The sequence below is a fragment of the Talaromyces proteolyticus genome (genome assembly GCF_021365285.1).
Source record: "Talaromyces proteolyticus strain PMI_201 chromosome Unknown BGW36scaffold_7, whole genome shotgun sequence".
Lineage (NCBI taxonomy): Eukaryota > Fungi > Ascomycota > Eurotiomycetes > Eurotiales > Trichocomaceae > Talaromyces > Talaromyces proteolyticus.
This window is the reverse complement of record NW_025764283.1, coordinates 970,090-993,009: the sequence shown is the minus strand read 5'-3', so window position 1 is coordinate 993,009 and position 22,920 is coordinate 970,090. Positions and strand designations below refer to the sequence as shown.

Sequence of the window (22,920 nt, the reverse complement as noted above, 5' to 3'; positions counted from 1 at the left end):
CTACAACAAAAACAACACTTATCGGCCACTGAAATTGAGAGTCAAGTAAAAATACCGATTCATAGTTGCATGGTATGTTTAGCGCGCATTGATGACCAAATTAGAAATAGCCTTGGATTGGCCACTCAGGTAATTGAGTATCCGGAAGGCATGTCATCTGGGCACTTTTTACTCTCAATTTGTCTTCAATCTGCATGGATCAAGTCAGGTCTATATAATAGTATGGCTTGAATTTTACTGGCTTGTAGCCTGATTTAGTAGTGTGTTGTGATGATGTACAACTTTTTGGTTCTATGCAACGTCTGGTTATGCATGTTAATCTATCTTAGTGATACCCAACTCCTTAAATATGGAATCATTATGCTCTCCAACCCCAGGGACCGACCCAAACTGCGCATTAGAGTCAATGAATCCAGGAGGCAACAAAGCTGGAACAACACCCTTAAGAGTATCAACTTCAGTCCACCGTCCCCGCGCTTTTAGCTGTGGATGCTCCCAGACATCGTGCATCGAGTTAACATTGGCATTGGCGATGCTTGATGTTTCCAATAGCTGAATGGCTTCCTCCGCAGTGAGAGCTGAAAACGAGTCGTGGATGATATCCTTGAGAGCGTCCCGGTTTTGGGTTCGAAGGGAATTATTCACGAATCTCGCATCGGTGGCAATTTCCGGCTTACGCAATACCTTTTCACAGAAATTAGCCCATTCGCGTTCGTTTTGAATACCCAACATCACTTGACGGCCATCGCCCGTATTGAAAAGGCCGTATGGGTATATAGCAGCATGAGATGCACCGGCTCGCGCAGGCCCGGGGGTGTTGCCGTAGGTGTAATAGAGCGGAAAGCCCATCCACTCCACCATACATTCCAACATAGAAATGTCTATTTTCCGTCCTTTTCCAGTCTTGGCACGTTGCATGAGTGCGGTCAGGATGTTGGAATAGGCGTACATGCCCGCGGAAATATCAGCAATGGATATGCCAACCTTGGCTGGTTCATCTTTGCTACCAGTCACTGAGAGCATGCCAGCTTCACTCTGGATAAGCAAGTCATATGCCTTCTTGTCTCGGTATGGGCCGTCCTCACCATAACCCGAGATGTTGCATACAATCAGAGATGGATATTTCTCTTTCAACGCCTCGTGCGATAGGCCTAGTCGCGTGCTCGCACCGGGAGCTAGATTCTGCACCAGGACATCCGCACGAGAAACAAGGCGCATAAGTACATCATGATCCTTCGGGTTTTTCACATCTAGTGCCAAGGACTCCTTTGATCGATTGATCCAGACAAAATGTGACGCCAGCCCATTGACTCTCGTGTCATACCCACGCGCAAAATCGCCCACTTGTGGACGCTCGACTTTGATGACTCGAGCTCCCAGATCGGCTAACTGCCTGGTGCAGAATGGTGCGGCTACGGCCTGCTCTAGACTGACCACGGTAATACCTTCTAGTGGCCCTGAATCGGTGTTGTCTTTTTTGCTTGTTGCCGTGGTGGAGGTTGTTCGGAACATTGATGTCGCAGAAACATGATATCTGAAAGACTGTCTGGAAATAATGGGACGAAGAATATTGTTCATTGTGCCGTCTATAAACCAATTTCTGCAGGACATTTTGCTGCATAGAAAAATTGTCGAGTAGAAGTATATGCACGCGTGCGGTGGATTCCTCGATCAAGCCTCTTAACGGCTTTTGATGTATCGGCAAAATTGCAGGATGCCGAGAAATTGACCAGTATAAAATTCGGTATATCTCGGTGTTACAATCCAAACCTAACGCCAACACAGGTTGATAATAGTTAATAACTATGTAGCCTCTTGTCATCGCCATTATTTACTCGGCTATATGGTACTTCGGACTTGCTCCGTGGTGCATCATTCCGGGAACATATGTAGCCGTTATCCGATTGGCTGACGAATTCACTCGGCTTTATGCCCATATGAGTTTGAATGTCCGGCAAATCAAAAGCAACGTTCATCGTCAAGTTTCTGATCTTATGCATTATAATATAATCTGTTTAAGAGCGAAGTGAATTTTCATTGCACATGTATATCTAACTGACTCCAAAATGTCGTCTTCACGCAGCGCAAGTCTCTTAGCCAAGCACCCCATCTCGAGGGCGACTCTGGCCTCCTCACGATGGTCGACAACGCAGCATCACAAAATGCATAGATTACGGACCAACATATCCTGCTCGCACTTCTCAACGTCAAGACCTCAAAGGATCATGGACTTGTCCGGTTTCACTGAGGAGCAGTTAACTGTCCGAGAGGCGGTGTCACAAATATGCTCCAAATTTCCTGCGACGTATTGGCAAGAAAGCGACCAAGAAGAGAGGGACCCGAAGGAATTTCATGCAGCTTTAGCAAAAGACGGATGGCTGGGAATTGCCTTGCCTGAAGAGCTTGGTGGCTCTGGCTTAGGTACAGAGGACTTTTATTATATTTCTCCACGAATGGCGTTTGGGGTATACCTAGACTTACTTTGGTTTAGGGATCTCCGAAGCAACAATGATGATGCAGACTATCACCCAGTCTGGAGCTGGTATGGCTGGTGCACAGTCAATTCATGCCAATGTCTATGCAACACAGCCATTGGCAAAGTTTGGAAGTAAAGAACAGGTTGGAAGAATCATACCGAACATCATCAACGGCAACTGGCGAACGTGTTTTGGTGTCACTGAGCCTAATACTGGTCTCGATACACTTAAACTGAAAACACTGGCTAAGAAATCCAGAGATGGCGGCTCATATCTTGTTTCTGGCCAAAAGATTTGGATCACTTGTGCCCAGCAGGCATCGATCATGATCTTACTAGCACGAACAACTCCACTAGAAGAGACTAAGAAGCCCACAGAAGGTCTATCTATGTTTGCAATTGACTTAGATAAGACGAAACCAGGGTTGGAGTTGAAAAAGATCAAAAAAATGGGTGGCCGTGCAGTGGACGCGAATGAAGTGTTCTTCGACAACTACGAAATACCCGCCAATTCTCTGGTTGGAAACGAGAACGACGGGTTCAAGATTATCCTACATGGTATGAATGCCGAACGGTGCCTACTAGCTGGTGAGGCTCTTGGGTTAGGGTATGCCGCTCTAGAAAAAGCAACTCAATACGCCCAAGAAAGGAATGTCTTTGGACGACCGATTGGCAAGAACCAGGCCATTGCTCACCCGCTCGCCGACGCTTACATGAAATTGGAGGCAGCCAAGCTTGCCACTTATCACGCTGCTCGCATGTACGATGCCTCCAAAAAGGAGGGCTCAATCTCTTTCCAGGCCGTTGGGACTGCTTGTAATAGTGCGAAATATTTGGCTGCTGAAGCCGCCTATACTGCCTGCGAGCGTGCCGTGATGACACATGGAGGTATGGGATATGCTGTGGAATATGACGTCGAGAGGTGGTTGCGAGAATGCTTTGTACCACGCATTGCACCCGTTAGCCGCGAAATGATTCTAAATTACGTTAGCGAGAAGGTTCTGCAACTTCCTAGAAGCTACTAAATGTGAATTCTAAGTCATCTCTTTACATCGCGCGAAAACATATCTCATATCAATGGTTGGGAAGTCTTCAGCCACTAAATGTAGATTAGAATTTTTTAATGCTATAAGATTTGTGAAGTCTATCATAAAATATACTCTATATTCATACATGTAAGATGCGAAGTTCATTCTTCATATCCTCGTATCCACACATTACATATGCCACTAATCCCCAAGGTTGTATTCCACCGTTTCATCATGTCTTTCGCTTGAAGCCTCTGGGGTTTGCTTGGACTTAAATTAGTGACGACAACGAGAGGGAAAACCCAGCGCACAAAGTCGAGGCCACAATAGGGATACCTCTCCATAAATGACGCAATAGTGAAGATGGTATCACACAAGGAGATAATATGGCCTTTACTATTTCCCGTCAAAGCAGTTGTAGTGGGCCCAATAATATCGCAGACCTCCATAATTTTCATGACAATTATACAGGCCGAACAGTAGAGTGTAACTGTAGATGCTGTGAATCCGTCTTGAAAAATGAAAGGATGCAACAATAGTCCGTGGCTTTTGTCGTCCCAAGCGTCATGTGTGACTATTGAAAGTGGGGTAAAATCTTCTGTTGAAGTACTATTTAGATTGACAAATTTAGTCCACCATTTATCGAGATCATTAAGTAGTTGAGATGCCTTTTCCTCGATACCGACTCGAAAGGGACTGTCTGGAATCATTTCTATAGCTGCCATCAATGAGCCACATGTGCCATGTATATTAAGACAGCTTGAAATTTCAAGCATTATGTCGAATATTACTCGTGAGTGAGGAATCGGAGAGTTGCAAAATGGTATTGTGCGCCATTCATGGGACGAGAACATGGGCTCGTCGTTCTTCAAAAGCGCGATACATATCTAAGAACCGTGTTGAGTACGTCATATATTTTTGTTTTCGTTAGAAGAAAGAGAAGAACTATACGTACGTCTATATTTCTCAAGGAGCAGAATATCTGGGAAATCATCCCAGTACGACAGTTTTCAGGACCTCTCATTTTGATAGCATTGCATGATGCGGCAAAGTGCTGATAGAATCCCCATGGACTTGTGCACGCAAACCCCTCAAAGACCGCTAGAAGAACTGAAGTAGCGACAACTTCTAGCCCTGTCAAATCCATAACATTCTTGTTGGTCCCTGGAGTGGCAGGTGATTGGCAGTTCGACAAAAATTTCCGATGGGCATTGAGTGCAGCACTGTACCAGCGACATGCTTGAGTGTGTGCTGCAAGGTCGTGGTATAGCAGCGAATAAAACATTGTCGCAGCAGCTCTAGTAGAATGTCTTAGAGCAGGTGGCGCTGAGTGAGACGTGACAATTTCGGGTAGCTTCAGCAACCACGCATGCTTATTGTCTATCTTGTGACGTTTGTTTCTGATTCTTGCTACGAACTGTGCGATAAATGTGCGATCAAATATTTCCAGATTCCATGGTGGGGGTGTGATGGAAGAGCTGGGCGGTTTTAGGTGGGAATTAATAGAGGTCGCCTCCAGCTCACCCACACAACCTAGCCTTTCATATGCAGATGTCTTTGAAGAACCTACATTTGTTCGTCTTCGACGAACACCTTGTTGTCGGCCGAGTTCGAATGAAACGAAGTCTTTTCTCCGAAGGTGCATTTCCAATTCATCCCTATATCCGGGACAAGGTTGACACTTTCGCAGGCATTGTGTACAGCCAGGGCGTTTTAGATCACACTGCAGTAAAATGTCAGAATTGGTTGATAGATGTATCTGCAAGGTATTTAATATACAGACTTTCACGCGACGTTTTCGACAGCTCTCACAGTCACGGCTAGGGCGTCCAACGTTGGGCATATTTCTGTTGATTAAAAGACTGACGATGGCAATGCCTGTCGCGTCTTACGAATAAATGTACAGACTTCCAGGTGTCGAATCTGTTCTACCATCCGATTGGCTGGAATCAGTCTACTCTTTTAGGGTAAGCGTATCGCCTTTCAGGCTTGGCTCTATCAACTATGTGATTTTGTGGCATCAACTGCCTCAAGAGTCAAGACAGTCATTAACTGTTGCCTGTCGGCGTGTGCAATATGATAGCATGTGTCTTACATTGGCTTATGTTACCTGCCACAGACTAGTGTCTGTCACTTCTACGCCGCCATAATCTTCTCTGGATAACAAGACCCAACATTTCTCTAGGCCAAAGACTTCAATGTTATTTAACTACGGGTTTGAATTTTTTTGAATTCTTCCAACTCTTGACATTGGATTAATCTCATTGGGCATTATTTCAGTTGCTGGGAGTTTCAAGGCGCGATCAGACAGAGAATCGCAGGTTAGCGGCTCACACAATCAGTCTGACAAGAACGTACAACCCGTCCGCGCTGGGCTGACTTCTGATCTTCCGGCTACAACTTATTTGCGCAGATGTGGTCGACAAAAGTGTAGCTAGCTTCTGCATAGCTGCTATGCTGTTATTTACATCAATCTTCCGATCAAGAATAAAGCTGGATAAAGAGGAAAGCTTCCACCATGGCTCTCAATATACCTGCAGGCACTCCAAACCGAGGTCTAGGAATCGAGACAATATCCGCCATCCTGCTCATTCTGACGACTTTGGCAGCGACCGCACAGATTGTGTCGAACTTTGTTTCCCAGTGAAGCACGCTGACGGGCTGGAGAGTTACTTCATCATCACAGAAAACTTTGCGGCATCGCTCGCCAACGGTCGCTGGCATTTTCGCGGCCCAAAGTCCATATCAATGTGGCTGACATCGAGCTAGCGCTGAAACATGCTTGGAAGCATCTCAGACACGAATAGCCGCATATCGCAACGACAGCTGAAGGCATGAATCTAGTATATGAAGTGCCGAACAAGGCTGCATTGCAAAAGTGGCACGATTCAACATTTGTCGTGTCTTCTACGTCCAATGCAGAGGAGCCCTACGGGAAAGTTGCCCCCATCAAGCAGGCCACATTGTACTACGTACCCAGGTCATCAAAGCTCCTCTTTCGCTCTCTACCCTATCTTATCTATAGCATCGGTGAGTAGCATTGCCAAAGAAGGATATTCAATTTGGTGACGAACATATCAGATTACCACCCACCATTGAAGAGATTTTTGACTACAATCCCTCGGCGCTGGAGCCTACGGACAAAGCAAATAAACTGCTCATTCTCAGAGGTGACAGTTTACCTAGCGTTGGTCCCGTTTCGAAGTTTCGAAGCACGGGTCAGCACCATCTGAAAGATGCAAGAACTCCGAACTTACCATGACTACGGAGATGGCTCAAACAGTCATCGGGGTGTGCAATAACAAGAACATCAGTGTCACCTCGGCTGACCACGCATCATACGTCATAGCAATCATCAAGCATGCAGACCAGGTCACCACACAGTCGCAGTATGTGACGTCTGGCCAATTCAACCTGCGGGCGTACTTACTGGGGCCGTATAAAACGGCCGAATGCGCCTTCCTCTTAATACACGATGTATCTATGGACAGTGGACCTGCAAGTACTTTCTGGAACATGGTCCAGACGCTCAACGGACACTACCAGACAACCTTCAAGGAGAACTAAGAGGCTCTGGGGATCAAGGGACACTTAATACGGGACATGTGCCACACCATCCAGCAGCCCGAGTTCTCGGCAAAACCCCCTTCCAAGGATGCCCTCGTGAGTAACCTAGGGCTTACAGATCGTTACCTGGAGCAAGTGTACGGTAGTACCATCGTTACCAAGTATTGTAAGATGGTAGTTGAGATGGTAATTGGCATAAGTATGATTACCGTCTACACATTTAATGATGAGTTGCGTCTTGTCTACAGCTTCAATGACAGGTGTGAGGAGCCGTCAAATATTAAGACTTAATTAGAAGAGGCCCAGAAGATCCTTGCTGAGAATCTGCTAGTATGAAGTTACGGATACCTGAAGCTGCTATTACGGGATAATTCATATTCTATTCTGTCTACTTGAGCAGTCTTGTCACATGCGATAGGTGCCGTATCTAATAACTTCCAATTATATTTACTCGTCATAAACTGTGTAATTGAGTTCACATGAAATACAATTTCATTGGCGTCAACCAGCACAGCCGCTTCGGAACTGGGCTACGGATGATAGACAGAGCCAGCCAGGAGGCATCTAGACGGCTAGGCTGAGTGCATAGGTTGGCGCAGGCGTCCCTGCAGTGTACGAGTCATTTTATAGTAATCTATTCGGTAGTAGAAGCAGGATGTTCCTGATCCAGCCGTCTCTTTTCGCAGCATCGATCTACATGATTCTAGGGCGTATTATTCGCATGCTCAACGGAGTAATCAATTCTCTTGAGAGGCCATCATGGCTAACCAAAATATTTGTAACGGGGGACGTCTTGTCTTTTCTGATCCAGAGTGGATGTATGCTTTTATCTAAAAATTTTTACGGTGAATCTATGTATAATTCCTAACCGGCGATCACAGGCGGCGGCATGCTCGCGACTGCAAAGACTCAGGATAAATTAGACCTCGGCCAACATGGTCATTATCGGCCTATTTGTGCAAATCTTGTTTTTTGCCTTCTTTATCGTCGTTTCAGTCATTTTTCACCGCGGAATGCTTGCAACCCCTATTCACGCGATCGTATTTACGGAGATCCCCTAGACGTGGTATATGAGCACACTGTATGCAGCTAGTGCGCTGATAATGGTTCGATCAATTTACCGTGTTGCTGAATATATACAAGGCAGCGATGGGTATTTTCAGAGAAAAGAAGCTTATGTCTATATTTTTGATGCATCAGCGATGTTTGCTTGCTGCTTACTGTTCAATGTCCTTCACCCGAGTAAGATTGTGTCGAGACAGAAGATGAAAGATGTAGATGGGGAGGGTGTTGAGATGCTGGAGAGTGCTAGATACAGGCAAATTCCCTGACAGCACCAGCTAGCGTGTATTTTGGCATCTTGAGTTAGCCTCGAGAGAGTCCTAACTCTATATAATCGTTAAACCATGCCAGTAATTACTGCGTGTCAGCCTTTGTCGGAGAATACATCACTGGGTTTGGAGTTCGTAGAAGATAGGTTGTAATACAGATAGATACACGCTTAGAATATTTCTTCTTTATTTGGCCACACTGCTCCAGTACAGTATCTAAGAATGAAACCGTGGAGTCGTTGATATAATCTAACGCATTTCCTACACGCCCAATTTCCATATAATTCTGGCATTTTTGGGCCCCTCAATATTTCGCCACTTTATGAGAAAATATAGTCTAAAAATGATATGTAATATAAAATGTACTTTCAATATAATATATTCTTGGTTTTACTAAATAATTATTAATAATTATTAAGATAACAAAGATGTATGAAAAATACATAGAATTACAGCATAGTTTTTAAAATTATTATTATTATTGTGTTAATTTTATTAATATTAACATACATTCTTGTATATAATATCAATTTGAGACTATATTTTCTTATAAAAGTGGCGAAATATCGAGGGCCCCAAAAATGCCAGAATTATATGGAAATTGGGCGTGTGCCGCTCGCTTAGGAAATGCGTTATTGGAGGGACAGTGCTGAATGAGCTATAACATATGCGAGAATTCTATATACATTCCTTAATCCTGTGGGTCGACAATTAACTTCCTGTATATTCGCTTATGCTGCTCTAAAAGAACCAAAGTCGCTATAGTTTGCGGTCCTAATCGAACGAAACTGGGCATCCAGCCCCGAAAGATCCAAAAGAAGCCATCTGTCTTCGAAAGGTAGCGAACGACCTGAAGAACCGATCCTCGTTGAGAATTATTGTTTCCCATCAGTTGGGTTTTCACAACATCGATTGGGCTGCAAACAGTAGTGGCAACGAGACTAGCAAGTAATGAAGCTGAGATATGCAACATAGGAGTTTCTTCTCCTCTTTCAAAAAGCGGAGTAGAATTGGCTAAGAATGTCTTGAAAGAATCGTATGAAGCCAGCTGACAACTCGTCATCAAGCCACAACGAAAGCAGTTGGGCAATAAACCTTGTCGGAATCCAGACCAGCCTTCATAACGCCTCATTTGCCTCCAGGCATTAAAAACATTTCCGTAGTTGTACCGTTTCTCGGGAGATAAAGCACTGTCATTCTGCATCCTAATATTCGCAATATCAGATGGATTGCCGAATATGGCTCCAACGAAGCCAGATGTTCCGGCCATAAATCCCAGAAGTACAGGGTTGAGGGGAATCCCCATATTAATCGCATTCTCTTTCATTGCTTCGTAGCTGGCAATGCGAACAGTACCGTATGTCACTGATGCACCCAGTTAGTGACCATTTCTACTCAATTGAATAAATCTTCCAATAAATGTATATTTTACTCACGCTGCCGCATAATGCCAGCGGATAACTAGGGAATTTGTTAGACATGGTCATATAGATCAAAACAAGAGTAATAATATTCATCACATACTCCACGATACAGGCCAGAGATACCGTCATGCCTTATGATAGATATGGCAGTCCTGGTTGTTCCTTGTTGCCCACCGTTTTGCATTTGCTTCCTGACTTTAACTACAATGATATCAAATCGCGTTCATATGAAGGCAGCCACTGGCATACGTACTCAAATCAAGTGGGTGAGACACTGTAACCGCCATACATGATGCCGACCCCCCAAACCACCAAGGATACTTGATCTGCTTGATCTGCTCATAGCGCTCAGATCTCAATGGTTTATTTCCTGTTTCTAATTTGCTCATTCTGCAAAATTACAAAATGCCCTAACACCAGGCAGAGGTTAAATAATCAAAATTAATTTGCCATCGTGTCATTATATAGGTACGGCGGGATATTAATGTTCTTAGAATATGCCAATAAAGTAAATTCACGCCGGTCAAAACCCGAGAGTTGTGGTAAGCGTGTGTACTTACAGCCGAAATCATTCATTACGGTTGGCTGAAGGAACAAATAGCCTACTTCGGCTATTAAACCAAGTCAGATAGGTGACCCAATGAATTTGGCTATCAATCGACAGAAGGTCCTATTAGCGGAATCTTAGATATGGAGATCATCAATGGTCAATCAAAGCATCCGTAATTTGTAGAGAACTTACTATTGGATCTTCATTCCAAATGATAGAGCCGACATAGAAAAACTGAGGAACTATTCTCCTCCGAATATAATAATTACAGGTACTGATGTTTCTCTGGGTATTCAAAGATTGCGATAACGCCACCACCACTCACATATCGTCACAAATATGAACGAGTATCCGAGTTTACTCATGCTTGAAATATCGATTTTAATGGATTAAAACACTTTACGTAAAATTACTGCCAAGAAAGGTTGAACCAACGAGCAATAATTCTTGGCTTATTATAGATACGCACGGACTAATATGAATGGACTCGGTCAGAAGCCCGCTGGAGGCGACAATTTGTTTCTGAGGGGATTTGTGGGGTATGGGGTCAGGAGGAAGACAGATATAAGATCGGCAAGACCCCGACCTTTGATATATGAATGGTGACTTTGTGTTTGTTGAGAAATCTTTTCCTTGGATATTATTTGGGTCTTTAGAAAGTAGCATCCCCAATTACATTATTGATACAGATCATCACTCTCGTCATAATGGCAGCCGGTCAAGACGTTCAAATTGAGCTGCAGAAGCCGAATGAGAGCCATATAGAGGTATTACGTCGAGAGCAACCTACTTTTGAAATCCCGAATCAGATAGACAAGATTGTGGATCGAAAATTCGATACGCATATCATCCCCTGGCTTTTTGGTATATGGTACGTCGCTATCTCCAATGGATTTATATGGGGTAATAACATTGATTTTTCCTGCTCTTGTTAGGCTATTTGCGTTCATAGATCGAAGCAATATCGGTAATGCGAAGATAGACGGGCTTATACAGGATCTCCATCTAGACGGAGACAAGTTCAACATTGCCCTTGTGGTGTTTTACATTCCTTATATTCTAGTTGATGTCCCTAGTAATTGGGTAGTCAAACATGTCCGAGCAGGGATCTTCCTTCCTGCTCTGATCACCGCATGGGGCTTGACTAGCACATGTCTAGGCTTCACAAAGTCCTTTACCGGACTAGTTATTGCTCGTCTTGCACTTGGCCTCTGCGAGGGTGGCCTTCTCGGTGGCATGATCGTATACTTAGCCATGTTCTATCGACGGCATCAGATGCTTTATCGTATAGGTCTTTTCTACTGCGCGGCTCCGTTAAGTGGTGCTTTCGGTGGACTCTTAGCTACTGGACTCGCCAAGATTGAATATGGTGGTTATAACAACTGGCCGTGGATATTTTTCAGTAAGTCTGATCTGTTTCAGGAGGAATCAGGTTGTTTTCATTTCTAATAATTGTGCGAACTTTAGTTGAGGGAATCATTACCACAATTTTTGGGATTATCTGCTTTTTCACAATGCCTCATACTCCCGCAGACGCGAAGTTTTTGACGGAGGAAGAGAAGATTGTAGCTCTTCACCGCATGATGGAAGACTCACACGGCGCTACTGATACTGAGAATGTCAATGAAGAGCGTTTCGATTGGCATTGGGTCCGTATGGCTATGCTTTCCCCGCAAACTTGGTTTTGCTCATTCGCATGGTTTTTCCTCTTAATTCCTCTCTACGTAAGTTAAAACGATATACCACTAAGATTCTATCGGTGGAAGGAAATAAGGTCATGCTAACAATCGACTCGCAGAGTTTTTCTCTCTTCTTGCCTTCTATTATCTCTGGAATGGGATACAAATCGACGACGGCCCAATTGTTCACTGTCCCACCAAACATCGCTGCTTTTGTCTTGGTTCTTCTTACTTCAACTTTATCTGATAAAATAAAGGCACGAGGCCCGATTATGGTTGTCGGATGTGTGTTAGCCATGGTTGGGTATATTATGCTTCTAGCCGCTAAGACAAATAGCGTTCGCTACGGAGGAACCTTTCTAGTTGCTATTGGAGTGTATCCCGGTTCTCCAATGATCATGGTACAGTCATTAATGATGTGATCTCGCACATTCATAGGCTAATTGATAAACTATTAGGGCTGGTTATCCAATAATCTAGCACCCCATTATGTTCGAGCAACGGGCATTGGCTTTCAAATTGCCTTTGCAAACTGCTCTGCCTTTATTGCAACATTTATTTATCTATCCCAAGACGCGTAAGGAACCCCCCTTTCTTGGCATGGATTTTGTTATTGAATTAAAATCTCCTAGGCCCGACTATACCCTTGGCCACTCTGTAAGCTTGGGCTCCCTTGTATTATGTATCGTCACGGTTGTTCTCCAGATTCTTTATTGCCGGTGGGAAAACAAGCAACGTGAGAACGGCTCTCGAGATTACCGTCTACATGAAGGAAGTGAACATTGGTTAGGACATACGCACCCCGCCTTTCGCTACACGATCTAAAACGGCTTGGAGTTAGAGCTTGGGTGTCAGTCACAATCAGGATAAATATCGTATTTCCAGGGTGTACATATTGTATTTACCTTTATTTCCTAAGGCAGTTCATATATATCACATTATATTACTTATTCTAAGAGTAACATTCATGCATGGAACATCTAAAAGTAGTAGCTATCAAATAAGCCTATTTTTAGTAAAAAGAGGACCTTTCAGGGATTGGCTCGACTACAAAGGCTAGAAGTTGTTTATTTTCCTTTCCTAATCTTTTCATTCTAGGATTATTTTAGTTAAGAGATACATGAGCTGCCAATGTATGATACAATTTCATATGTCCATAATTTGATCCAAAAGTTCAGTAGATTTTGAGAAAGAGTAAGTAAACTGGTGACTCTTAATCTATTCACCTGGATATCCCTTGTTCCCTGGTATCGAATCTCACCCATGATCTCCGTTATATAAATCAATTCAGCCCACGGAATGACACCACTCTCCCTTCGCCCCGAGAGGACATCGAGCGCCGTATTCTGAGCTTCTTATGCAAAGCCATGCTCAACCGGCAGGAACTCATTAATTTTGCTGGGAAAGTCTTCCCTCTTGAACATACAGCGATATGGGTTCCCTTTCGGGTTATTCGTGTATATAGTAAAGGATCCTGGCGTAGACGGTGTCCTGCCCGAAACCTCAATGAAGCATCGGGTTCCATGTCTCATAGCGAATACTTCATCCGGAAGAGCAAGTGCATTCGTAGTACAAGTCGCAATACCTTGTCAGCCGTTTGATGGGCCTTGAAGGATTGCAATTTTTTTTTAATTCCTTCATGAGTCTGGGCGGCCAGACAGAATGAAGCTTCTCTCGATCCCGTAATGCACTGACCCCGTGAAGATCAACCATCATCCAGGTGAGCGATAGACACCAATGCCGAGCAACAATCCCGCTTCAAGTGACAGGTTTCGGTACCGTGAAGTTTCGGGTAACGACGCGATATCGATGCCACATCACCTCTGAGACGTAGACGTTCTTTTTGCGCGCCAAATAAAATATCTCTCTTGCCTGTTGCGATCCATCGTGAAGGTTTTCTCGCATAACACGTTTTACCAGCTGACGCAGCAGCCATGCAATTCCTAAAGTGATAACCATGTGGCGTGCCAATGAAAACGATGTCCACATGAGGATCCTCGTAGAGCTTATCGTATGTGATGTAGGTTTGAGTGAACTATTTTTGCAGTGCCTTACCGCGAGATGCCGGCCTTTCTCTGCGCTTGAGGATCCGACAGCTTGGATAACATGCTTCGTTTTGCCTCGGCCATTCTAGGAGAAGATTCTCTACGGCCCATGCAGATATCATGCCAGTAGTTGTAAAAAGTAGATTACTAGACACAGGAAAGTTTTCAAATTAAGGGATTTTTTTGTTACTAACAATGCCTCAGCGGATCGACGCGGATCTGACATGGTGCGGTTGTGGGAATTGATATGTAATTTTTTTAGGACTTGTCATCAACATTGACATATTGCTCAGGGTAGCATCAACATATCAGCCTAACGATAGTTCACTATTTACAGGTATCGATTTATCCATTGTGATAATCCAATTCATTATCCAGCCATTGGAATCCGAAATCCGATGCACCATTTCTAGATAAGATTAGCTTGAGAGTGCATTGTAATAAAGCATTTTATTACTCGAAATGCAAGGCGCTGATAAATACCGGAATTCAAAAAACTTTAAACTAATATTGGAGGAAATGTAACAGCACGATGACTGGAAAACGAATTCCGACCTTCAACCGTCCGTCACCACAAAACACCATATACAACTGAACTGACATTGCCATTTTGGCGAAAATTTATTCGGAGATTGTGGCCTGGGGTCTATACTACTTAGCTGGGGCTTTTTTTGAATATAATGTCAAGATGAGCATCAATTTATCCCACAGCTTACCTTCAATATACATGCAGCCGTTTTAATTGTATGCCTGGCAGTGATGTTACACATGTAACCGAAATCTATCAATCCACCACAAGTCATCTTCAGTCAAATAAGGAGCGTAGTAGTATTTGAACAAGATACTAATCATCGGAGAAAATATGTTCATAAATAATGATACGTTTAACACTCATATGCACATAGCGGTAAAACAGATATTACAGGCATTTTTCCAGGAAATCCAGATTTGCATAGAGTTGCGCATCCCAGAGGAATCCAAGGTCACCATTATCTATATTATTTTCATCACCATCACAATTCATTCGGACAAAATTCCAATATTGATCCTCAGGAGGACCAGATGGGTCTGCAATTGAAGCCAAAGGCGTCGAGGTTCGTTGTGGTATAGAAGGCAAGGCATTTTGTGGGATGGTCGATCCGTCACATCCTGCAAGTACTGTTGGAGGTCGATCAGACGAAGACTTTCCGAAATCATGACGGTCCGCATCTGCAGCAAGCAAAATTCTGGCAGTGGACTCGTCGAGATACTGGAAGAAAAAGTCAAGAACTAGATTGTTAATACGCCAGTATTTTTGAATCTCGTGTAGGCCAAGTAGGCATATCTGAGCGCGATTTTCTGCTAATCGCTTATTTACCCCGTCTGTGGTTCGGATGTTGATAACGTGTATACAAAGAGCCGCGAACAAGCCCGTTATACTGCATAGATTGAATGATGCTTGTTAGTAATTGTTTCTATGTCACCAAAAAAAACGGAAATACTGTACAGGTGCATTTGGCCATATTGAATGGTCTGTTGCGAAAGCATGTCTTCTGCAATTCTGCTGATTTGATTCGCCGCTGCGGTAGCAGCTTGCTTATCGCGATCGTCTTGGCCTCTGGGGTTGCGTAAAAAGCCATTTCGATGAATTAAAATTCGTAAGTGGCTAATCCAACATTAGTCATGTTTATCAATAAAATCTGAAAAGGCTCAGCGAACTTGTAGGCTAAGTTAAGCAAACTGGACCAGACAGAGGAATTTCCTTCTCCAACTCCCCTTTGCATGTTGTCCGGTAAAGTACCTTTCCATTCCTCCAGATCCTGTTTCACTGTCTCTAGTTCTTCAACCGTGGCTTTGTATTGGCTTCCTGGAGCGAACTGAATGTCAACAACCCTTCCAACTATTGAAAATTGTTAGATATAAATTCGAAGCGCGGAATACTGAAGATTTTCATACGCAATCGAGCCATGTGCGTCATCTTCATAACATAAACCACATGTTCTGGCTCACACCTTCCAAAAGAGGCTGCGACAGACTCGTCATGTTCTTCTTCTAAATCTGCAGGTGTGAGTGTTTCGATGTCGCAATCCTCATCTCGAATGCGTCGCGGTAAGCCCAGAGAAGAGGATGACTGTAATTCACGGACCTATCAACTGTTAGCCTTATACGACTATTTAGGAGCATCCAATACATATATAGCCCACCAAATTCTCCGGCGTAGTCTGGCAGTTTCGCTGTCTCTAGTCGTGAAACGTGTTCTAAGATCGTGTTCAGGAACTTTTTCCATAGATAAAGAGATAGCACCCCTTACGATCTATGTAAACCACAAAGCTGTGCATGAGTTATCGCTACTCCTAGCCAGTACCGAACGTCCCGAGCACTGCTTCGACTTCCTCTCCAAAAGCTCATTAGAAATAAAGCCTGCAATGTTGTAATATGGTCTTGTTCCCAGTCTGCTTCATAAAGTAGTTTTGCCCTATTGTATAATAGATACTTTGCCTCAGAACGATCTTTAAATCCCATTGGCACCATAGATTTTTCATCACAATAGTTTGTGCCGATGAACAGCAAGGCCTGTAGCAGTAGTGGCGAAATGTTCATCGAATGTAGTCGGCGATATATGTCAACCCGGTCCAAGATGGGAAAGCATGGATGGAACCAAGTAAAATACGCCCGAATAGCAGGCAAGCAGGCGACAGGGTCCGGGCAAGTCAGTGCACCTTGCTGTCGCAGGAACTTTTCCCGATCTGATTCAACATGACCACCTGCTGTGTTCTCCATATGGACCGCACGGTCAGCTGACCAGGGATAGGACAGTCTTTGTTTTTGAATACCTCCTGTATTACTGGTTGGTCCGTCCCCGGTATGTGCTCCTGTTACATAAGTGAGAAGGTTTGATTCCCCGAAGAAGAAGGTATTGCCTTCTTCAGAAGCTGGAGCATAGTGGTCAGTTGTAGTGTCTGGGTCTAAATTGTGGCTTCCGCCAGTATTAGGCGTTGGAAGTTGCGAAGCCGCCCCTGATGGCACAGTAGTAACAATATGTCCAGCACGTCTCGGGGATGCAGGATTTTCTATCCCCGTAGACGCACGATGCTCTCGAGACTTGCGCGGGTAACTGACGGGATATGAGATTTGATGAATAATAAGCATGGAATATTTGGAGTTAAAGTCTCACCGCCCCCTTTTTGATGGTACGACTTCACATTTTCCTCCACTGGCCTGGCAATTTGAGCAAGGCTGTCCTTGCAAGACGACATCACAGCGTACTCGGCGTGTGTTGCATTCTGTGCATGCCCGCTTAGCTCTCTGCCTCGCCGGCGGTGTCTGCTGCGTAGTTTCACGGCTTCGCATCATTCATTTGGTGGATTTACTGAATGAAATCATATATTGCCGGGGGCTAGCAAAGGCTATCAAGAGATGTACAGTTAGGGAATACTGTCGACTCCTTCCCCAGTCTTCGGTAATTCGGCTATAAGCGGGTTTCCCACTAGTCCAGGGATGGTATAGCGTATTTCTCGATAGTTTCCCTGTATCTTTCAATTGATAGAGTAGACTCTTGGAAGACAACTCTATACCCTCTTCGTGTGTGAAGCCTTTCAGGCCTTTGCGCAAGCGGAGTGTAGAGTCAGATTCCACAATATTTTGGTGCTTTCGATGATAGTTGCTTCTCTCAAGAACTACGCTTCAATATTCGGGAATACGGCGAAAATGGAATTCTGTTCCCTTCGGATGGTATGCATAGTAGTAGTAGACTCGTATTCAAAATACTGTTGCCATTGAAGGTTGGAATTACACCTAAATAATCAAGTTCTTGTCAAAAATTGATAATACACTTCGCATCGGTATAGTGGAATCATAACTACACAATGACTTCGAAAGTCGATTTAGAGTTGAGCACCTCTACGTCCCACCCTGCATAATCAATTCGCTAACATCTGTGACTGTCCTAGTGTGTGGTTAGTTCATAAGCTGCCATAATAGTTAATAATTAGTCGAAGTAATTGGGTCTTTTGAACAAGAAGAGACCACGGGCGCCGGCCCCACACACCTGATGCGGCCAATCTTGACTTGGCTCTAGCCAGTAGCTGCTGAGAGTCACGTGAAATTTCTGTTGCATCTTCGAACCCTGAATCTTCCTCTTCACACCTCAGAGCATTTGAAAACGCAGCTGCCTGACTTCTGCCAATGCGGCCAGGACTTACAGTTCAAGCAATTGATGTTTGCTCTGTGCGCCTGTGCTGAACCCTCCACCAGTCCCTGCGTACGTTCGACCATGCAGGAGGTGTCGCGCAGAACCAGTTTGCTCCAGCTTTGACGATTCGCGCAATTCCTCCCCTATTCAAGAACCATATCATTTCGCTAGGCACGCCAACAATGGTAGAAACAGACAACCAAACCAAAAGCCCCGAGGGCTCTCCTGCCGGAGATGACGGCAGTCACTCCGGTGCAGGCAAAGCGCCCATGGCAAAGGACAAGATATGTCAGTATTGTCATCAGGCCTTTACGTCTTCGTCGCTGGGTCGGCACCTCGACCAGTATCTTTTCAAGAAAAAACCCGATGGCATTCACAACGTCGATGAGATCCGTCGCATTCGCAGCAGCATCACCCGACGACAGGCCCGTACCTCCGGCAAACGTGACAGTCCAGACATTGGCAGTGGAAAGAACCAGGTCGATTCTGCAGGAAGTACGACCCACGACTCTGCCGGGCGACCGCGAGAAGGCCCACGGTTTTTATTCAACACGCCGACCTGGCATTCAACCGGTGTAATAAACAATATTCCCGAGATGGTGTCGCAGGAGACTGCAAATCCGACGCGTACCCCAGCCTTTCAGTCGCGCGCAGCTCCAAGCGGGCCTTGGGATTATTCCAATCGTGTCGCGGCGACGAAAGATGCGGATAACACAAGAGCACTGGAGCTTGCTTTGCGTGAAGTTTTGGATAGCATTAAAGCTGCGACGTGAGCTGGCAGATTCCCCCTCCCCCCTTAGCCGCAATTTCACGCAATTTCACGGAATTATATGCTAACAAAGCCACTTTCTTTTGTCTAGTGAGACAACACGCACCCGCCTCGCACCTTTCGAATTCGACGTCCAAGCTCAGACGTATCCCTCCCTTGTACTACACATGCTTCCTGCTCCACCAACGCTCTTCGCTACACACCCTTTTCCTACCACAGGGTCCTTTCCATTAGACCCGCCCGGTGTAGGTCAAGTTGAGGTTGTTCGACATGCCCTTCGAGCACATATTGAGCAGTGGCGAAATGAACAATTCGCTACACCTTCGACAAATCAAAGTGGTTCTCGTGACGGTTCTGTCGCGCAGGACCCGAATCTGATTAATCGGACAGCCCAGCAACACGACGAAATGAGTGCACGACATCTCGATCTAGCCTACCAAAACTGGATGGTGCTACCGAACGATGTGAAAAAGGATGCGTGGCTCTTAGAGATTACTAGAGCATTTGCGCGTGAGACAGAGAAACGGAAAGAGTCCGAAAAACAATTTGCTAGAGTGCAGCAGGAAGCAAATCAACTCCGAGCGCAAATTGAAAAGCTAGGATCTTGCCAATGGCCTCGCGAGTTTGCCCTGTTCCCTCCCGACATGCTCCCATTATCTCGTGATGCTGCCCGTGAACTGACTGCACATGATAGCGATACTATTGGACCTGGGGCTGGAAGATGGGATTATGACCATCTTCTTGCTAAGTGGAGACGTGTTGTATTCCATGATAAAAGTATGGGACGCGTCGGGTTAGGTTCCTACGGGGATACCGAGGACCCAGCATTAGATTCTGCGTACCGCTCCAAGATAAACGCCTCGACACCAGAAAGTCACACAACCAGCCCAGTTGTTGGGCATTCTCAGTCTCATTCTAGCGGTCCATCCAATCAGCAGACGTCATCTTACGCTTCTTATGATTCCAATCGAAATACTTCCAGTGGTCCCCAGGCAAAAAGACCACGGCTAATGAACGGAATTGCAAAAAACTCGAATGGCAATCCAGATGGTGATGCCTACCGTGCTAGCCCACAAAATGGAAATTCTACAGCATGGAGCCCCGGATCTGTACAGTCACTTCTATCAAACAACCCACAACCCCCTGCTTCGACCTCCTTTCACCGGTACGGGACTTCGTGAAACCTTGGTTTGAGACATTAATTCATTATCAACGACTTCGTCCTATGTCATTCAAGATGCTTTTCGATTTTGTGGATCTTTACTTCTCACCAATTCTGCTAGGTTCATGATGCGAGCTCTTCTTTAGAGTTTATGCTCTTTCATATATCTCTATCATCTGGGGATTACTTAGAACCTGTCTTAACTGGTTTAGATCAGTCTCTGTCTCACATATGGATTGATTTCTCTCCGCTTATGCAACCCTGCCAGAAGTGAATACCCTGTCTAGGTCAGTGCCATAGCCACCAGGACAGGTTCCGTCTATGGTTTTAGGCACATGATACTATACAAACCCTGACGAATCAGACATGCGCCACCGGAGCGAAGCCGGGTAACCTCTCTGGCATCGCCATCATCATGAGTGATAACAAGATCCCGCCACAACCTAACGGTCATGGGCCTTGTATTGCATTCTTCGCTTGCCTCTGAGAAGATCGTTAGTGTGCCATTTGGCGGAGTACCGATTAACAATACCCGTCGGAATACATTTTGTTCAACAAATTATATTAGCCACCGAGGTTGACTTTCACAATTTCTTATCCGGTATACTCGGAAAAATACTGCCGTTATGAATACAGGGGTTCTGAAGCGGTGAAACGAGAGGTAACAACTTCAAAAACAAAAGATGAGGTTTTTTGATATCTGATTTTTCAAGAATATTGCTGTCAGACATCGTAGATACAACTTTGTCTAATATAGTGGATCTAGTGGCTAACGGTAGCTTGCTCTACACAGTTAAAGGGAAATCATACGAAGGCACGCAGACAAAGCCACCGTCTGTGATATTTATCCCTATAACAATAGTATAATACCAGGGGCACGTCTGATTTTCCACACTCCTCCAGAAACTCTCTCGTCCGTAATAAAGAGCAACGTTGTAGAAGGAAACGCTCTAGAAGCCAAATAGCGTGATCACGTGGCCGCGCGGCGCCCCTCACCGCCTTCGCGCCTTTGTTTGTGTACAGAACGCCAGCTGAACACCCCGCTATACGATCGCTATTATCCAGTCAATTCAACGGCACCTGTGGTCCTCAAGCTTCTCGGCCTCATGATGATGATGACCGCTTGAAGGCTTTTGGAATCGTCACACGTACATTACTAACCAGCAACCGCCAATTCAGCACCCTCGCGGTGTTTGCATCGTTTTCGCGCGCCAGCTCCCCCTTCCTTCGTTTGAACACTCGTTAGCAACACCGGTTTCCTTGCCATCTTATCTATCCATCCAGCCGACAGACTGAAGTTTTTGCTTCGACAATCACCTTTTACCTAATTAAACCTGCCTCGACGCGTGTCAGATCTCAATCATGGAGAATTACGAAAAAATCGAGAAAATTGGAGAGGGTATGTAGCATGTCCCAGGCGACAAGCTTTATAGCTATCACCGGTCAACCTCAAATTTTAGAGTTCTATAATACCAGTCGATTGTGATGTACTAATTTAAACACGGTATAGGTACCTACGGTGTCGTGTATAAAGCCAGAGACCTAGCCCACTCCAATCGTATTGTCGCTCTTAAGAAAATTCGCCTGGAAGCCGAAGATGAGGGTGTTCCCAGTACGGCCATTCGCGAGATTTCTTTACTGAAAGAGATGAGCGACCCTAACGTTGTTCGGCTGTTCAATATCGTTCACGCCGATGGCCACAAGCTCTATCTTGTGATGGAATTCCTTGACCTCGACCTAAAGAAATATATGGAAGCTCTCCCAGTCAGTGAGGGCGGTCGTGGAAAGGCCCTCCCAGATGGGTCTAACATGAATATGAACCGTATGGGCTTGGGTGAAGCCATGGTGAAGAAATTTATGGCACAGCTTGTGGAAGGCGTTCGCTACTGTCACAGCCACAGAATTCTACATCGCGACTTAAAACCACAGAATTTGCTTATCGACAGGGAAGGCAACCTTAAATTAGCAGACTTTGGCCTTGCACGTGCATTTGGTGTCCCGTTGCGGACTTATACTCACGAGGTATTTCTGTTTATGCAGGGACGGGTGAGAGTCTAGGTTAATAACTTTAATATGTAGGTCGTTACTCTGTGGTATCGTGCTCCTGAAATTCTCCTTGGTGGACGACAGTATTCCACCGGTGTTGATATGTGGTCTGTCGGTGCCATCTTTGCTGAGATGTGCACTCGCAAGCCACTGTTCCCGGGTGATTCGGAAATTGATGAAATTTTCAAGATCTTCCGGTAAGATAAAGCACTGACGCGATCGATCTATTCCCTTGCTAATGAAATTTAGTCTCCTTGGCACACCTGACGAGAATACTTGGCCCGGTGTTACCTCATTCCCCGATTTCAAGCCCTCCTTCCCCAAATGGAGACGCGACTCCAACGCGCTTGTCTCGGGTCTGGAGCCAGCTGGTCTTGAGCTGTTAGAAATGCTTCTCGAGTATGACCCGGCACGTCGAATCTCAGCCAAACAAGCCTGTGCACACCCTTATTTTGCCCAAGGTAGTGAATTTTACTCCGGCCGCAGCCGCGTCAATGGATATTAATCGACCCTCTGCGCTTGCACTTCACTTGCTTCGGATAATGTAGTAACGATGAGTACCCGGGTTCCATGGGTAGTGTATGCCATATATAGCTTCGTCAAGCATGCATCATTTCCAATGCATTCCTAAATACGGGAAATATCTTGCGAAAGTCTGCTCCTTCAACTTCG

The 22,920-nt window shown here is 45.0% G+C and overlaps 10 protein-coding genes across 10 annotated transcripts; 6 read left to right on the top strand and 4 right to left on the bottom strand.

The window, feature by feature from the left end:
• Nucleotides 1–315: 315 nt before the first annotated feature.
• Nucleotides 316–1,512, bottom strand: BGW36DRAFT_397843 (CoA-transferase family III domain-containing protein; the record flags this gene model as incomplete). The annotated part of the gene is made up of 1 exon (XM_046218337.1): nt 316–1,512. One exon carries the CDS (start codon nt 1,510–1,512, stop codon nt 316–318), a length of 1,197 nt encoding a protein of 398 aa, XP_046071177.1.
• Nucleotides 1,513–1,979: 467 nt separating this feature from the next.
• Nucleotides 1,980–3,501, top strand: BGW36DRAFT_417481 (putative acyl-CoA dehydrogenase; the record flags this gene model as incomplete). Its single annotated transcript, XM_046219383.1, has 2 exons — nt 1,980–2,421; nt 2,492–3,501. The coding sequence occupies exons 1-2, from the start codon at nt 2,067–2,069 to the stop codon at nt 3,499–3,501; spliced, it is 1,365 nt and encodes a 454-aa protein (XP_046071176.1). The 5' UTR covers nt 1,980–2,066.
• Nucleotides 3,502–3,600: 99 nt separating this feature from the next.
• On the bottom strand, nt 3,601–5,355 carry BGW36DRAFT_380493 (uncharacterized protein). Its single transcript, XM_046216342.1, has 3 exons — nt 5,288–5,355; nt 4,460–5,227; nt 3,601–4,391 (listed from the first exon to the last, which is right to left on the bottom strand). Exons 1-3 carry the CDS (start codon nt 5,345–5,347, stop codon nt 3,666–3,668), a joined length of 1,554 nt encoding a protein of 517 aa, XP_046071175.1. The 5' UTR covers nt 5,348–5,355; the 3' UTR covers nt 3,601–3,665.
• Nucleotides 5,356–6,762: 1,407 nt separating this feature from the next.
• Nucleotides 6,763–7,071, top strand: BGW36DRAFT_428256 (uncharacterized protein; the record flags this gene model as incomplete). The annotated part of the gene is made up of 1 exon (XM_046220522.1): nt 6,763–7,071. The coding sequence occupies one exon, from the start codon at nt 6,763–6,765 to the stop codon at nt 7,069–7,071; it is 309 nt and encodes a 102-aa protein (XP_046071174.1).
• A 529-nt stretch (nt 7,072–7,600) lies between these two features.
• On the top strand, nt 7,601–8,387 carry BGW36DRAFT_451427 (uncharacterized protein). Its single transcript, XM_046221825.1, has 2 exons — nt 7,601–7,889; nt 7,953–8,387. The coding sequence occupies exons 1-2, from the start codon at nt 7,727–7,729 to the stop codon at nt 8,162–8,164; spliced, it is 375 nt and encodes a 124-aa protein (XP_046071173.1). The 5' UTR covers nt 7,601–7,726; the 3' UTR covers nt 8,165–8,387.
• A 704-nt stretch (nt 8,388–9,091) lies between these two features.
• BGW36DRAFT_451425 (mitochondrial carrier domain-containing protein) lies at nt 9,092–10,215 on the bottom strand (the record flags this gene model as incomplete). The annotated part of the gene is made up of 4 exons (XM_046221824.1): nt 9,092–9,767; nt 9,839–9,863; nt 9,927–10,027; nt 10,080–10,215. 4 exons carry the CDS (start codon nt 10,213–10,215, stop codon nt 9,094–9,096), a joined length of 936 nt encoding a protein of 311 aa, XP_046071172.1.
• An 868-nt stretch (nt 10,216–11,083) lies between these two features.
• Nucleotides 11,084–12,880, top strand: BGW36DRAFT_451422 (MFS transporter-like protein; the record flags this gene model as incomplete). Its single annotated transcript, XM_046221823.1, has 6 exons — nt 11,084–11,247; nt 11,312–11,778; nt 11,844–12,100; nt 12,127–12,456; nt 12,514–12,632; nt 12,688–12,880. 6 exons carry the CDS (start codon nt 11,084–11,086, stop codon nt 12,878–12,880), a joined length of 1,530 nt encoding a protein of 509 aa, XP_046071171.1.
• A 2,056-nt stretch (nt 12,881–14,936) lies between these two features.
• On the bottom strand, nt 14,937–17,622 carry BGW36DRAFT_380490 (fungal-specific transcription factor domain-containing protein). Its single transcript, XM_046216341.1, has 7 exons — nt 17,255–17,622; nt 16,391–17,194; nt 16,271–16,337; nt 16,036–16,225; nt 15,799–15,979; nt 15,587–15,745; nt 14,937–15,518 (listed from the first exon to the last, which is right to left on the bottom strand). Exons 1-7 carry the CDS (start codon nt 17,431–17,433, stop codon nt 15,020–15,022), a joined length of 2,079 nt encoding a protein of 692 aa, XP_046071170.1. The 5' UTR covers nt 17,434–17,622; the 3' UTR covers nt 14,937–15,019.
• An 831-nt stretch (nt 17,623–18,453) lies between these two features.
• BGW36DRAFT_297343 (uncharacterized protein) lies at nt 18,454–20,221 on the top strand (the record flags this gene model as incomplete). The annotated part of the gene is made up of 2 exons (XM_046211351.1): nt 18,454–19,040; nt 19,132–20,221. 2 exons carry the CDS (start codon nt 18,454–18,456, stop codon nt 20,219–20,221), a joined length of 1,677 nt encoding a protein of 558 aa, XP_046071169.1.
• A 1,343-nt stretch (nt 20,222–21,564) lies between these two features.
• BGW36DRAFT_360084 (putative cell division control protein 2 kinase) lies at nt 21,565–22,753 on the top strand (the record flags this gene model as incomplete). Its single annotated transcript, XM_046214136.1, has 4 exons — nt 21,565–21,601; nt 21,713–22,248; nt 22,282–22,445; nt 22,498–22,753. 4 exons carry the CDS (start codon nt 21,565–21,567, stop codon nt 22,751–22,753), a joined length of 993 nt encoding a protein of 330 aa, XP_046071168.1.
• Nucleotides 22,754–22,920: the final 167 nt, after the last annotated feature.

Coding starts and splice junctions, on each gene's coding strand:
- BGW36DRAFT_380493 (XM_046216342.1), bottom strand. CDS start 5,347: ATGCCCAACGTTGGACGCCCTAGCCGTGACTGTGAGAGCTGTCGAAAA. Junction 5,228..5,287: donor GTCGAAAACGTCGCGTGAAA/GTCTGTATATTA, acceptor ATTTTACTGCAG/TGTGATCTAAAACGCCCTGG. Junction 4,392..4,459: donor GCTCCTTGAGAAATATAGAC/GTACGTATAGTT, acceptor CACGGTTCTTAG/ATATGTATCGCGCTTTTGAA.
- BGW36DRAFT_451427 (XM_046221825.1), top strand. CDS start 7,727: ATGTTCCTGATCCAGCCGTCTCTTTTCGCAGCATCGATCTACATGATT. Junction 7,890..7,952: donor TTTTCTGATCCAGAGTGGAT/GTATGCTTTTAT, acceptor CGGCGATCACAG/GCGGCGGCATGCTCGCGACT.
- BGW36DRAFT_380490 (XM_046216341.1), bottom strand. CDS start 17,433: ATGATGCGAAGCCGTGAAACTACGCAGCAGACACCGCCGGCGAGGCAG. Junction 16,338..16,390: donor CTTTGTGGTTTACATAGATC/GTAAGGGGTGCT, acceptor ACACGATCTTAG/AACACGTTTCACGACTAGAG. Junction 16,226..16,270: donor GAATTTGGTGGGCTATATAT/GTATTGGATGCT, acceptor AACAGTTGATAG/GTCCGTGAATTACAGTCATC.